The sequence below is a fragment of the Macrobrachium rosenbergii genome, chromosome 42, assembly GCF_040412425.1.
Source record: "Macrobrachium rosenbergii isolate ZJJX-2024 chromosome 42, ASM4041242v1, whole genome shotgun sequence".
NCBI lineage: Eukaryota > Metazoa > Arthropoda > Malacostraca > Decapoda > Palaemonidae > Macrobrachium > Macrobrachium rosenbergii.
Window position 1 is genome coordinate 25,720,957 of NC_089782.1, and position 14,153 is coordinate 25,735,109.

Below are 14,153 nucleotides of genomic sequence, written 5' to 3' on the forward strand. Positions count from 1 at the left end.
ATAAATTTCATTCCTTGAATTTAACAAAACATTTACCAAAAACATTTTGACATCAGGTAGCACTGTACCAAAAACATTTTGACATCAGGTAGCACTAGTGTATGTATGGAGAGTGTTGGGGATAGTTACTCATGAAAGTTGGGCCTGTTCAATTTAACATCCAAACTACAACTATGAGGACCTCTAAGGGCTGAAAATAAAATCATCAAGTGTTTGTGTATCTAATGCCTTAGCAAAGCATGTCCCTAAGAGAATTTACTATACTTTCTCAAGATGTGACACGAAATTGTTAGGTTTGAAAATTAAAGAAATTTCTGTTCTCAGCTGACTTTCAATGCACCATTCTGACTTCATAATTTTGTTACTTTACATACTTCAAGATATTACTTTACAGTACAATTATTTGACTCAGAATAAGCTAGAAGTTTGTGTATTTTACCACAGATGGAGTGTTGGATCTCCACCAAAATCTCAAAAGATTAGGCTCCAAGTCTCTGCTATCAACTATGTCACTAGTAGAATAAAAGATTCATAAATACCAGGCACCAGAATACTTTTTTACTGAATACAAAATGGTCTTCTTAAATAAGAAGTAAGAAATAATGGCATAAAGAAGTTGAAACATCCAGTATGATCCACATATTACTGAATTCGCCTAATGAAAATAATACCTCTAGGAACCTTGAAAGAACTGGATCACGGCACTGACTGACCCCTTCACAAGTACAGTAATCCACTAATTATTTGCCCTAACAAGTCCAAGGGTGGGTGCGAATATTTCAAAAGTATGGTCCCAGACTGGTGACGAAACAGCAAAGGCTATGCTATTTCTAGACTAACCAAAAATCATAGCCTAATACTGGCTAGCCTATGAAAGCACAATAAATAACAATAACTGTTTGGAATCCAAATAAGAATGAGTCCTCTGGCTTTTTAAAATAAGAATGATTAACATGGCCTTTTTATAGCAACTGTATGTTATGCATATAGCAACCAAAAAATTATGAAACAGCAAACAAAATATATGACTTAACCTTGTTAGAGTAACCTAACCTATACAAACTGCATATTCATGCTCCAGTAACTAGCGTGGAGCAAAAGATACCCCAAAGGTACTGTACTGTATGTAATGTGTGCACACACATGTGTAAGTATACTGAAAGCGGTGTTGTGTGAAAATGTGTCAAGCAATAAAAAAAACAACTGTTAGTCCTGTTGAATGGCAGAGCAAAATGTCAGTGAAATGCTCTGTACTCATGTTCAATACTCCCCTGACATTTGCATTTACTATAAATAACCTTTTCTATGAACATTACAATACATATAGTTGGTCTATCATACTGTATGTAATATATAAATCACCACAAAGTTTAAAAACAACAGAGTCACCCATTTATTCCCTTCCCCCTCCTCATCTATAACCAATCAGTATTCTCACTGAGCCAATCCGAGTACATTCAGTGCTCAGCTAGTCTACCTGGGAGGGCAGAGATATTTGTTATGCTCCCATCCAAACAGTTCAGTCTTTGCTTTTGCACATAATGCTCTATTATTCATAGTTTTGCCATTTAGTACAATAAGTGCATTTAACAATTAGCAAGAAAATGTGTGGTCATGGATGTAGAGTAGTCAGAATGTGGAAAGTGCAGATGATTGAAGAATTACTGTAATTATATAAGCAATTCACTAAACAAACCTCATCAAAAGAAAAGATGCTAGGGTAAAAATGTAAGATCTTTCAGTGAACTGACTGACATTTTGTAAGACAATGGATTTATAAAGATGATGTACAACAAGAAATCACAAGGTAAACTGCATTATCAATCTACATATTCTGTGATACTATTTCACTATCATCAGGAAATATTATCCTGTACTGCAGAAATTTCAGTGTTATTCAGAAATCATTCCTGAGGGCAAATAACAAATTGTTTTAACATAATGGAACTAAATCTATATAGAGTAAAATTAGAACTAAGGTATCATACACTACACTCCACTTATTTGTACACTGTTAAAGAGAAACAATGCAATACAGTGAAAAAACACTCTGAGAAGTGAGTCAAATAAAAGCAGAGGATAAGTTCACTGGTGCGTCACACAACACAGTAAGCAAACTTCTCGTCTGGACATGTAATTTACGCTGTAACAAGAACATTGTGGTTAAACACACATTAGCATTGCAATTTCAAGCTTCATCATTACTAACATACCCAACCTTACAAACCATGCAACCTTCACCTATTATGGAGAAACAAACTGGCAAAAATCAGCCCCCTCTTCCGGTGATACAAATTCTATATTATCATCCAAAAGATCATTCATTTTCTCACCATCAGCAGTATCAGGAGAATCATACTTTTCTGAAGTAACATAATCAGTAGAACTAGGGGTATCTTCTACCCTCATGTCTCCAGCCACTTTCTTATCTGCCTGGGCATATACTGCATCTATTTCCACTTTATCATCAAGTTTTATATTGCTTTCAGTCACTTCATGATTCAAACTGTCACTACTTGTTAACTGACTGTTCTCAGCAGCTCTAATATCAGCACTGTCATGCCAACTAGATTCTTTTCCCTTGACTGCTTGCGTTGGCAGGTTTGCTTCCTCTGAACACTCAAGAGGAACTTCATGCAAAACTTTGATTTTCTTGGCCTCATTCTCATTAAGACTATCAAGGGAATTACGCAAACTTTCTTTGACACTATTTGAACTATCAACAGTACATTTACTAGAGTCATCATCCCTTTCATCATCATCATTACTGTCATCATTGTCGTCATCACCAACATCATACTCATCAATATAATTATCAATCTTGATGTCAAAACTTTCTTCAAAGTTTACAGAATCTTCTTCCTCAGATTTTTCAACTTCAAATTCATCTGGATCATCTTGAAGATAATTGTAACACTGATTAAATACAGTTTCACTTGTGTATTTTTCCCAAATACTATGAGGCAGTGGTGTTAAAAATATGAAGTCCTCTAAGTACTCTATATATAAACAACATCCATAGTGTATGTCTTTAGCTGAAAAATGCCATGCAAAGAATAGAAACTTGATCTAAGTGAATTTCTACTTAGTGAACACCATTAAACAGACCACTATAAGTTAAAGAAATAAAAATGAAAAAATAACAATTTTATGAGTAAAAAAAATAATGAAAAAATCAATATTAATGGTGTAGTGGAAACAGGGTTAAAGTGACGTCTATAATGGCAAACTTTAAATTTAAAGTCAACTGATCACATATTAAATTTTGATGGGGAATCTGATAACTTATTTTTTTATAAAAACCTATCACTAATAAAAGGCACACATTCTTGATCTTCGAATGTCCCAGACTCTGCCGTCTTTTGTCTATTAAACAGAGGAGTGTTAGTACTGCATACATAAGTTGGATCCACAGGTCCACAGCAGGTAACTGCCTCACTTTATTATGCAGTCTGGAATGTTAGCTGCCACGATGACACTCTATGAGTGATGGGTTTGTGAGAAAAAATCCTTTTTGCTTTTGACATAAATAGATTTGTTTCATCACAAATCCAGCACTAATATACTGTCCAAATGCCAATTTAGGTAACTATAAGATGCAAACAACTGCAAGACACATGAAAAGAGAAACAATAGTGATGCAAAGTAACACCACTGCTCTTCTACAGAACAGAACAGAATATAGAATTTAGCCAGCGCGTTGAGGCTTTGCCAATGTTATTCAGTGCTGAAACAGTAAAGACTTGGTGCGCGTAACAGAGGAAAAACCTGCAGTTGCATTATGAATCAACTGTTAGAGGTTGATGCACGTGGAAGAAATCAATATGAATAGAGAGGCAATAAAGGAATGAAAAGGGTTGCAGTCAGGAGCTAAGGACGCTGCAAAGAATCTTGGCAACGCTCTACAGTGCAACCGTGATGAGGTGCACAGCGCGTACTTATTCTCTATAGCAACGACGGCTCTTCTATAATCTGTTAGACACATGACTACAACATCTGGGGCCTATGTAGACCATGAATGTGGGTCTGTGGAGAAACAAATCAGTCTTCATATTTTTTCATACATCAAAGCTTTTCTTATGTGCAAGAAAAAAATCAAGAACAAAAATATATGAATAAGAGTGTACTCAATATTAATTCAATGGCACTGTTTAAATTCTAAAAGTGGTCATCATTAAAATTCATCAAAAGTTTATACTATTAAAATTCATCAAAAGTTTATACTTTAAGTGTAGTTTATATGTGCAGTACAGTTGTGTAATTATTTAAATTTCAAAATATGAGCAATAGTTGTCAAAAAACAATAATATTTAAGTGTTAACTTTTGAGAAACTAAATTGCATAATCCAAAAACACAAGATTCTACATGTTGTTTTCTCAATAAATAAAAGCTACTCTACTTATTCTTTCATGCCTATAGGCTTTGCAACTGCTGACTTCCTATTCATAAACAAGCATAGTGTTGATCATGCTGGCTGAGACCGTCCATACTGGGAAGTTCCATCTCTCACCTGTCACACTGCCACCTCAAATGCTGTTAACTAACTGTATGGACTGGGAGGAGGGCACCTACAATACTATAACAAATTTTAAGCAGTGGATGTTAAATATGAGTTTATTTTTATGTGTTTAAAATAACAAACTTGTTATATCTAGATTGCTACTTAGGAAGAAAACAGTAGTTCTTATATACTCAACTTATTTCACTCAAATGGAGGTTTAATAACATAGTTATGATAACATTCGGTTTACTCAAACTGAACTTTCAAGTGCCTCATCAGGCTTTAGGCTTGGCATAGGTAGCAGCTAGTTTTATATAATATGCTAAGCTACATTTCACCTGTATCTATGATGACACAGGTGAGTGCAGACTTGTTACCATCTGCTTCAGATGGAGGGAAAGGAAAGCAGGCGATAATGAAGCGGTCCTGGTCGTTTCGGCCATAACATCCAAAACAATGTAAGACGTTATGTTTATGGTATTTACCATTATCATTTCATGTTTTACGTACATCCCAAAGGGGCTGGTACTAAACACGGTGCCCATTTTGCACGTAAACGTGCTTACGGCCGAAACAACCCAAATGCTAATGAAGATACATGAACATTATTACAATCATAACTACTTCATAAACACATTCATGAAGCAATTGAAACATCCATCACTTCAATACCCTATCAATCTACTTGACTGCAACAAGCATATTTCTTTTATACAGTACTAATACTAATTCATTATGACTAACTTCATGTAAAATGACCTCACTAAGAGGAAAGTTCTGATCCAAAACAGATTTCTTAGCTATTCAAATCTTCCTTACCCAGACTAAAATGGCACTGAAGGATATACTGACAAAGAAGGCTGTTTATGGGAACTGCCAAGTCCTGAAGAATGGGCAAGCTCAAGTGAGCATGCATTCTTTTCAGGAGTCGAGGTGTTGGTCAGAGCTACAATTTGGTAGAGCTCAGTAGTACCTCAGCTTATCAAACATATCGAGGATCTGACCTTCTGTTTAGTGGCAAAATCCAATTAGCATAGAAGATCCAATAGTAAAGCCTAGGCTTAAACATTCATGATATCCCCCCCTCAGCCAAGAAACAGTAGAAATTAAACATTTCGAATCCAGTGCTCAACTTCCAACAAATTAACAGGACACTTGTCATTTGAAATATGCAACATTTTTATAGTTAACACACCGGATTTATCAAATACTTAGGTAACCATTTCTTCATCCTCTTCTGTTATCATTTACATTACAATAAATCCCTAAAACTGTGAATTGGTGCTGATGAAGGGAAGTATAACTGGGGGAAAGGGGAATAATTATATTGCTGCATTAATTACATATATTGATGGAGTGATTTGTGGACATACAAATTCTTGATTGACTAGAATGTATTCATGGACATAGAAATTCTTGACTGACTTGAATGTATTCAAAGGTCAGTTTTACTGATAGGGAGGATTAGAGATTCACTGTTTACACTGCAAAACATACTAAGACCTACAAGGTGACTTCAGAGGAGTGGTAGTTAGGGAATTGGCTGGATGTTGACCAATGTAAAGTGCAGAAGTTAATGTGATAAAAATTCAGTAAGAGCTATCAGAAGCTTGGAGAGACATTTCTGCACTGCCTATGGAGAGACATTTCTGCACTCCCTACAACTCTAACTTTTGAGGTCAGAGATAAAAATTAGAACACTTCATGAAAATTTTTTACTTTATGTTAATATTGCAAACAGAAAATCAGTAAACCAACTTATGAATTATGAAGGCAAAAGAATCTAACCAATGAGGATCACACTGTGAGCTTGTTTCTTTAAGAAATCCAGACTGTTAGTGGCTTGGTGTGGCAAGTGAGTTGGGAGACTGCTAAGTGAGGGAGGTCTCGTCCAGTATTAATTAACCCTAACTTGTTTTAATCTTAGAGTCATCCCTCGGTTAACATAACAACAAAAACAATTCTCCATTTTTCATAAATGGGTTAACCACGAAGAAAACAGCAGAGGTTGCTTCAACTGGTTTTCAGACAAATCAACTACTACTACTACTGAAGTAAATTAACAGCTTGTCAGGTATTTCTTTCAAGCTTCTAATGGAACACCTCTGAAAATTTATATATAAATTTCAACAAAAGCAATAAATCACATCCCTATATCATGTTTGGTCATGTGACATATGTTTTATAAACTATAACAAAGCTGAAAAAGAAAATATGGCTGACTGAAAACAGGAAAGACCAGCCCTACAGGAGTCAAGATTTTCAACCTGGTAGACTGGTTAAAAAACTGAGTTAAAAAGGAAAGATATCTTAATGCTAAAGATTAAATCACAATGGCAAACAAATATTGGTGATACCTTTATCAGCAAAGTCACCCAGGGTCACTTCCAAATCTGGGTTGTCTTGAAGGGCCTTCAGTAGAATTTCAGCATCACCAGCAAACAAGAAGACGAGAGGAATGTTGACATCATCTGTACCATCCCCAGACATGGCAAACATTGGTGAGCTTGAAGCTGATGTTCCAGGAGTGTTGTCCAAAACAATCCCTCCAATTCCTCCTAAACTCTCTAACTTTCGAGCCTAGTGAAAAAAAATGAGCATCATTTACCTGGCAATAATATTTACATCCAATAAGAAGAAATAATAAAACGGTATACCTTAAATAAATTTCTTATCCATATCAACCAATGCTTTTTTTTTTTCTTGTGTATAATTAGCAACAATACTAAACTAAAACTTCTGAGGTGGTAATTTTCATGATTAATGAATTCTCTTGATAACAAAACATATCAACAAAAGTAGGGATGTTTGTTTTCATGTTCAGAGATAGTCTACAAAATAAGACTATTTGTTTCATATGGTGAAGGATGGTTTGCAACAAACAGCTGACGATGAAAAACAAGGAATAAAAGATAGCAGTCTTTAAAATCAACGCATTAATTTAGACAAGCAACATGCCCTGGCAAATGGAAGCCAAAACTTTCATTTTATATTTGCTGGATAAATAAGGAAAAATAACATCACAAATATTCAGAAGGAACCAAACATTATATCATTTATATGCATGTGCAAGATGTCATGCACAGAAGAGATTAGTTGAAATAATCCATTTTAGTAAAAATGATAAACCAAGAGTTATTGAATTAAATAAACAATGGTTTGCTATACGCCAATCTTTTTTCTGTTAGGAATTAGGCATGGATACCTTAAAGACCGTATACAGCATTCTTAAATAAAAAACTTAAATAATTAAAATAAAATCTTTATACTGAATTCTACAAAATTCATATATAGAGTACTGCATTATGAACAGTTTCTGTTCTTATAGTTCTTTACTACAGCATTTTTCTGATGCTTGACATTTGGAATTGATGTACTGTATATATGTTGCATTTTGTAGTTACTGTAAAAGGAAAACCGAACAGTTTTCACCTCTACAGCCTTCTCTCAAGTTAAAATCTTCCCAGCCCGAGAAGAACCCTAAAAGAGTTCAGAGGTCTGGTTAAACAAATCATTTATAACTAACTAACCTCCTGCATAACCAATATCTATGTACATTACCAGTACCTGTAATGTAAATACATCCAGAATAGAAGTAGAATCTATAACTATTCAGGCACAGTATAATATTTTACCTTTTCAATAAACATGCAGTCTCCTCTCTCCATGATCACTATCTTCCCTTTTACTTCATCTTCATTATCAATCTCCCCACAAGCACGAAGAGGGGAAGCCTTTACCACTTTTCCGCTCACCTTCATATGAAAGTAAAGAACTGTTGTATAAGGAGCTTTAAAAAAGAATTATTGAAAGTACAAACTTATTCTACTGGGTAAACAGACACCACTGCCAAAATTCTGAAATATCAACAGTACAGTATTTAGTAAAGCGACAATATTACTGTAATCAACATAATGCACGCAGAAATTAGTCTCCTTTAAAGCTTTATTCAAAATTTGCATAAAGCTCAACACTGCAAACTTTGCTTTATTCATTCAACTTACCATCCTTAAATAATTCATAATAAACAAAAAAGAATAATAAATACATTAAAATTCGTACCGTAACATCTCCTTTAAGGTCTAAGCCAAACTGAGCAGGTCCTGCTTGAATAGTAGTAACAGTTATTTTGTCATCAACTTTGTGACTGAAGGACACCATCCGAGGTGGATTTTCTGGCTGTTCTTGTTGCAGTTTACTTAGTTCTATCATCTCTGTACAAAGAGAAGTCCCTCTTCTGCATCATCTGATGACTTTGCCTAAAAAGAAATGAATTTGTAGTGCTTTCTTTTCTTTATTTTGCTTTCTGAGATGAGTCGAGAACAGCCGAAGCTAGGTAAGCCGAAGCTAGGTAAGAGTGGAGTACTCCGTATGTGAAAGCATAGGTTCATATGTGTCTGAACAAACTATTTTAAAAGTAACAGGAAGATATCAGCAAAGTACAATCTGGGCCATGTGCCTCAAATAACACATTCCCAGCCCGAGAAGTACCCTAAAAGAGTTCAGAGGTCTGGTTAAACAAATCATTTATAACTAGCCTCAAATAACTGTGCAGAACTAAACTCAAATGTAAGTGAATGGCTTTAGCACCTCCTAATGTAAGGCTGCTGAAACAATGAATATGAAAATAGTACATGCTATTTAACTACCATGATGTCATTTGTAGGAGAAATACACTATCCCAAAATTATTTTTAGTCTACAGCTATGAACCTCTTACTTCTCTCAAAGCCAACTGCAATTCTGAATAGCTACTCATGACAAACAAAACAGTGGTTGTATGAACAGTTTAGCTGTTACCTTCTCTTAATGCTCTCATTCCTACATTCTACCGCTGAACCATGAAAATGTGCATCAAATCAATCCAAAAAGAGATGAGAGGAAGGCCTTACGAGGAGAAAAAAAGAAAAAAAAAGAAAGAAAAAAAAAAAAAAGAGGCATGTGCCTGGTAAACAAAAAGATAAAACTAATTTGTGCTTTTTGTCTGTAACTCAAGCCCAATACTTATACAATACTAGGTTCTTTGCAAACTACAAGGGGAAAAGAGCCACATATACACAATAACTTGTTTATGTGCAAATAAAATGCATAAACCTAAATATACCAACACATAAACCCAACAAAAAACACATCAATATTAAAATTCACATGTATGTAGTATGTGGATTATACAGTAACAGGAAAGTACTTGAAGCACACAAGTTTGCTGATTACATGACAAAAAGAGGGACAAATACCTAAAAATGAATACTAAAAATAAATACTTGCTTTCAAAAGATAACCTAGCAAAGAGCACTTGTTGCAAGTACCCACTCATCAATTAACAAATGTGGAATGAGAACATCTCTAAAGAGAAATGGTAAGGAGGGGAAATACTCCCAATGCATGGGAGGTCTTATAAATCACTTTACTACAAATTTTCTTTTATGAAGATTCTCACTGGTGAGTTTTTGCTAAATAGACTCTTCAATGCACATAAGAGAAAGTGTAATGTGTATGAACACATATCTGCTTAATTACATTAGAGGATGTGTGTAGCAACTGGACACGGCCGTCAGGAAGTGCCATTATGGTGATGCCCATATCTCTCAAGAGTCTCATGTGTCCACTGTTCCCAGCTTGGAATTCTGATGCTCTTAACTTCCTCTGCATAGTTTTGCGTGACGGGCAAACATTATTTACAAAGTTTTTGAGGGGTCTCCTAATAGTTTCTGCAAATTCATGACGACCGGGAAAAAGAAAATGAGCATTTGGGCATGAACGTGCATATTCCACATCACTGTCTTGAGCATCAATTTGGTTATCTGGACCCTGAAAACAAAAGAAAAGATTTTATGCCCTTGTGAGCTTACTAACAAATAGTAGTGAGAACTATATGAGTACAGGGTGAAAATCTGATAACTACAACCTAAATTAGTAAAAATGTCATTTAAACAGAAAGGACTTAAGGTTTCCAAATTCCAATTCTAGCCTTATATTAATGAAAAGATAAACAAACTAATTTTAGCTAACTTTACCTTGAAAGGATTTCATACTATATTAGGGGCTTTATCATGAGATTACAAGTATTACCACAAATTTCAATTCTTCTGTTTCAAGTTGGCTCTCAACAATAAATTTATTTCTCACTAATCACAATGTGTTACAATGAACTATCATAAAACCAAAATACAGTTAATCACTGTACTTACTGGGACCACAGTTAGGTTTGAGAGTCTAGCAAGAGAGAGAGGTAGTAGGTGAGCCTCAGTGGTAAAAATAAATTGATCCATATCAATAATCAGGTCACTGGGTTTAGCAAATAGCAGGTACAGATACTTAAAGGTTTCGGACAACACAAAGGAATCCATCCTGAAAATGAAACAAAAAATAAGTACAACAGGAACACCACCACCTGGATTTCAATATTACATAAAGCTGCAACTATTCATATCTTTTTAAGATATCATACAGATAAGTATGAATCACTCAAATTCTGCGACATAATAAAAACAAAACATTAACAGTGTAAATTGTTTTATACCTAAATAAAATTTCCTTACTTAAGCATCTCCTAAGAGTTTAATACTAAAACTAAGTGTCTGCAAATTTTTAATCCTACCTCCATGTGCATGTCAGCTTGTCAGGGAACCTACTGACAACCCTAATTCCATTTACCCCAGTGTCTTAGTCTATACTGATTTACACACGAGTGCATTAAAATTATCTAAACCGCCACCCCCCATAAAATCCGTTATTTATAATTAAATTGCTTAAAACATGGAAACAATACTGAATATAAAATTCACATGGACTGACATGCTTTCAAACCAAATAAAAATTATCCCCCAACTAATGAACTGCATGGGTATAAACCATATTACAAAACACAAATGTGTTCAGTGGGTCCTAAATACAAGAACTTTTAAAGAAACCTAACATGAAAAATTGCATGATAATCCACAAAGGAATCCACACAATAAGATTCAGAACCAGCATTTAGAATGCAACACTAAGTCACTATCAACTGATCCTATGCAGGAGACAGCCTCTAATACAAATAGTATTTGGCCATGTCTAATATATGGCAGGCATTTTGCAACAAGACTGGATGGTAAACACAGGTCATATCGGTAACTTGGAACCAACATGGTGAACCAGTATCATCTAGCATGTTTGTAAAACATTAAGTATCTTCTATACTTCAACTTGGTTAAACTTCATATTACTGTACAATATTTTCAGGAATGTGTTACCAAACAGGTTTGGCAAAACGGTGTTTCTACAATATGTGCAAGGATCAGCAAAATCACAAACAGATGGAAATGTAAGTAGCACTTAGGTAATAACAAAACTAAAAAACTTACTCAAAGTGATGGTGATAGTAGTTACTGAAAAACATTAGAATCTCTCACCTATCTTCATGTACACCTGTGCGAACATCTTTGACAGCAGCGTAACCACATGGAACCCAAGCATGCTTCTGTAATGAACGCAAAACTTGCTCTCCAACTCGTAGATAGTATGGATCATCTGTGGCAAGGTACAAGAGGTAGGTAGATTCTAGGAACTCTGGCCGGAGTGGATGACCTCCCCAATGAACCTGTAACCATAACCTTTGGTTAATTCACAAGTACAGAATTTGCCCCTCAAGCATAAACCTATTACTCATACCCTACATGCTAAATCATACAGAAAATCACAACTAAATTGCTTAAGACAGATGAAGTGGTAGTTAAAATAATGAGACATCCCATAATGTGAAGAGCTACCCATTTCACATGCAAAAGGCTAACCCTTCCTCAGTCATCTGAAAACAGTTGTGTGTCAAACTGAATATAGACCAGAGAGATCAGCTAACCATTCTCACAAGAGGTAGAAACTTAAACCCAGGAAGATCACCTGTCTGGTCAAGTTCATGCAACCAGGCTGCTCCAGGAGCAAATGATCAAAACAAATGATAGTTAGCAGGCTTTATTAATAAAGAGCAATGAAAAATTAATATACACACTAGTGCTTTGCTTTACAACAAATTCTTGGTGCTAGGTATGAACTACTCACTGGGTAGTGGCAAAACATAAAATCATTATCATATCGATTTTCTTTTTATCACTACTTCGCAGACTTAAATCAGTTGGAAATTCAACATTACTGGCAAGTAATTGCTGAGAAATTACAATGTTAGAAACCATTGCCAAAATAAATTATTACTATAAAAATAAAGGTGTATTTTAAAGATAAAACAAAAAGACTTTAAACACCTGAAAGGCCCTCATTAGTGTTTCATGAAAAAAACAGAATACTGAGAAGGAGGTGCTTAAAGTCTTTGCTCTCAAAGCTCATGCTAACTTATTTATTTACGGATTTTTATTATACATTGTGGGTATTAATAAGACAGAAAACTTATAGAATGAAGGCAAGATGGTATCTAAGCAATTGCTAATTATTAACAATCTTTCAGGAGTAAGCAAACCAAAGGCAATAATATATCAAATTTCATATTAAAACAGTACCAATATGAATAAACCACTGTATTAAGCCATAGCACCAGTACGAGGTAAAACTCAAAAACAGTGTAATATAATCAGAGGAAATACTGACAGTAGCTGATGATTATTACTACATTTTTCAGGTGAAAAACAGGAAAAGAATAAAAAAGAAGAGTCTGATTAGAAAATGATAAACGGAAATTGAAAAATTAACGAAAAGAATGAAAATTAGTTGTATTGTCCTGCCACAGTTAGCTGCGGAGTAGTCTCCTGCTGTGTTAAAATGACTAGAGGCTATAAAGCTGATTATGATTTATGGGTTTGATATGAAAACATGACTTATAAGCAAAATTATCTGTAATTTCCACACGATGCTGTAAAAAATTAAAAAAACAAAAAGGAAACTTACTTGAAAATCTGTAGTAAATGCTTCAGGTAAGAAATTGTGTCGTTGGATCACCTGATAAAGCATTTCATGAGTTTCAATTGCTGGTTTTATATCACCTTTCAAGACCTGGAAAAGAACAAAATAAAATGTAATGCCACATACATTATTATACATAAGACTAATTATACTCCAATGAATAAAAAGTTTTGAGCAAAAGAATACCTAATGGACTGTTGTAACTTTCCTGATATTCAATGAATTTAAAATATTGAAAGAAAGCAAATAAGATCAAAATCACTCTAAAGTATCATATTAGTCAATGATACGAAAAACACTGTTTTTACAATAAAACAAGTTTTAATGCAAGCCCTAATTACATGTGAAATGGACCCAGTTATGCCAACATGAAAACCTGGAAGAAAAATTTCCTCCTGTGCGTGCCCATATCACAGCTCACTGTCTGCTAACCATCATTTCTCATTCTTTTGTGCCAACCCCCATCTAGAAGATTGAGGGGAAGGGAGGGGCCACCAAAACTTATGTTTATGGGTTTGTATAAAAACTTGTTTTATTGTAAAAAAAGGTTTGTTTTACAAAACCCACTGGTCATAATTAGCCTGAATTATAGCTATGGAGGGAAAATGAAGCAGAAAAGCCTCTGAACAGAAAAACCAAATGCAAGATGTCAAATTTCCAAAAACAATTCAAACAAAAGAGTCAGAGGCATCGGTTAGCAGACAGTGGACACTGAACTGGGCATATGTAGTAGGACTTCTCTTTATATAACTCTTCATGT

At 34.7% G+C, this 14,153-nt stretch overlaps 1 protein-coding gene across 1 annotated transcript in view; it reads right to left on the minus strand.

The window, feature by feature from the left end:
• LOC136828101 (ER degradation-enhancing alpha-mannosidase-like protein 3) overlaps nucleotides 1–14,153 on the minus strand; it is a 72,794-nt gene that overhangs the window by 9,606 nt on the left and 49,035 nt on the right. The window contains 9 exon segments of the mRNA XM_067085880.1: nucleotides 2,334–2,897; nucleotides 6,860–7,082; nucleotides 8,138–8,257; nucleotides 8,565–8,719; nucleotides 8,722–8,761; nucleotides 10,022–10,312; nucleotides 10,693–10,852; nucleotides 11,896–12,083; nucleotides 13,379–13,483. Of these exon segments, the coding sequence (XP_066941981.1) occupies nucleotides 2,334–2,897; nucleotides 6,860–7,082; nucleotides 8,138–8,257; nucleotides 8,565–8,719; nucleotides 8,722–8,761; nucleotides 10,022–10,312; nucleotides 10,693–10,852; nucleotides 11,896–12,083; nucleotides 13,379–13,483 (1,846 nt within the window).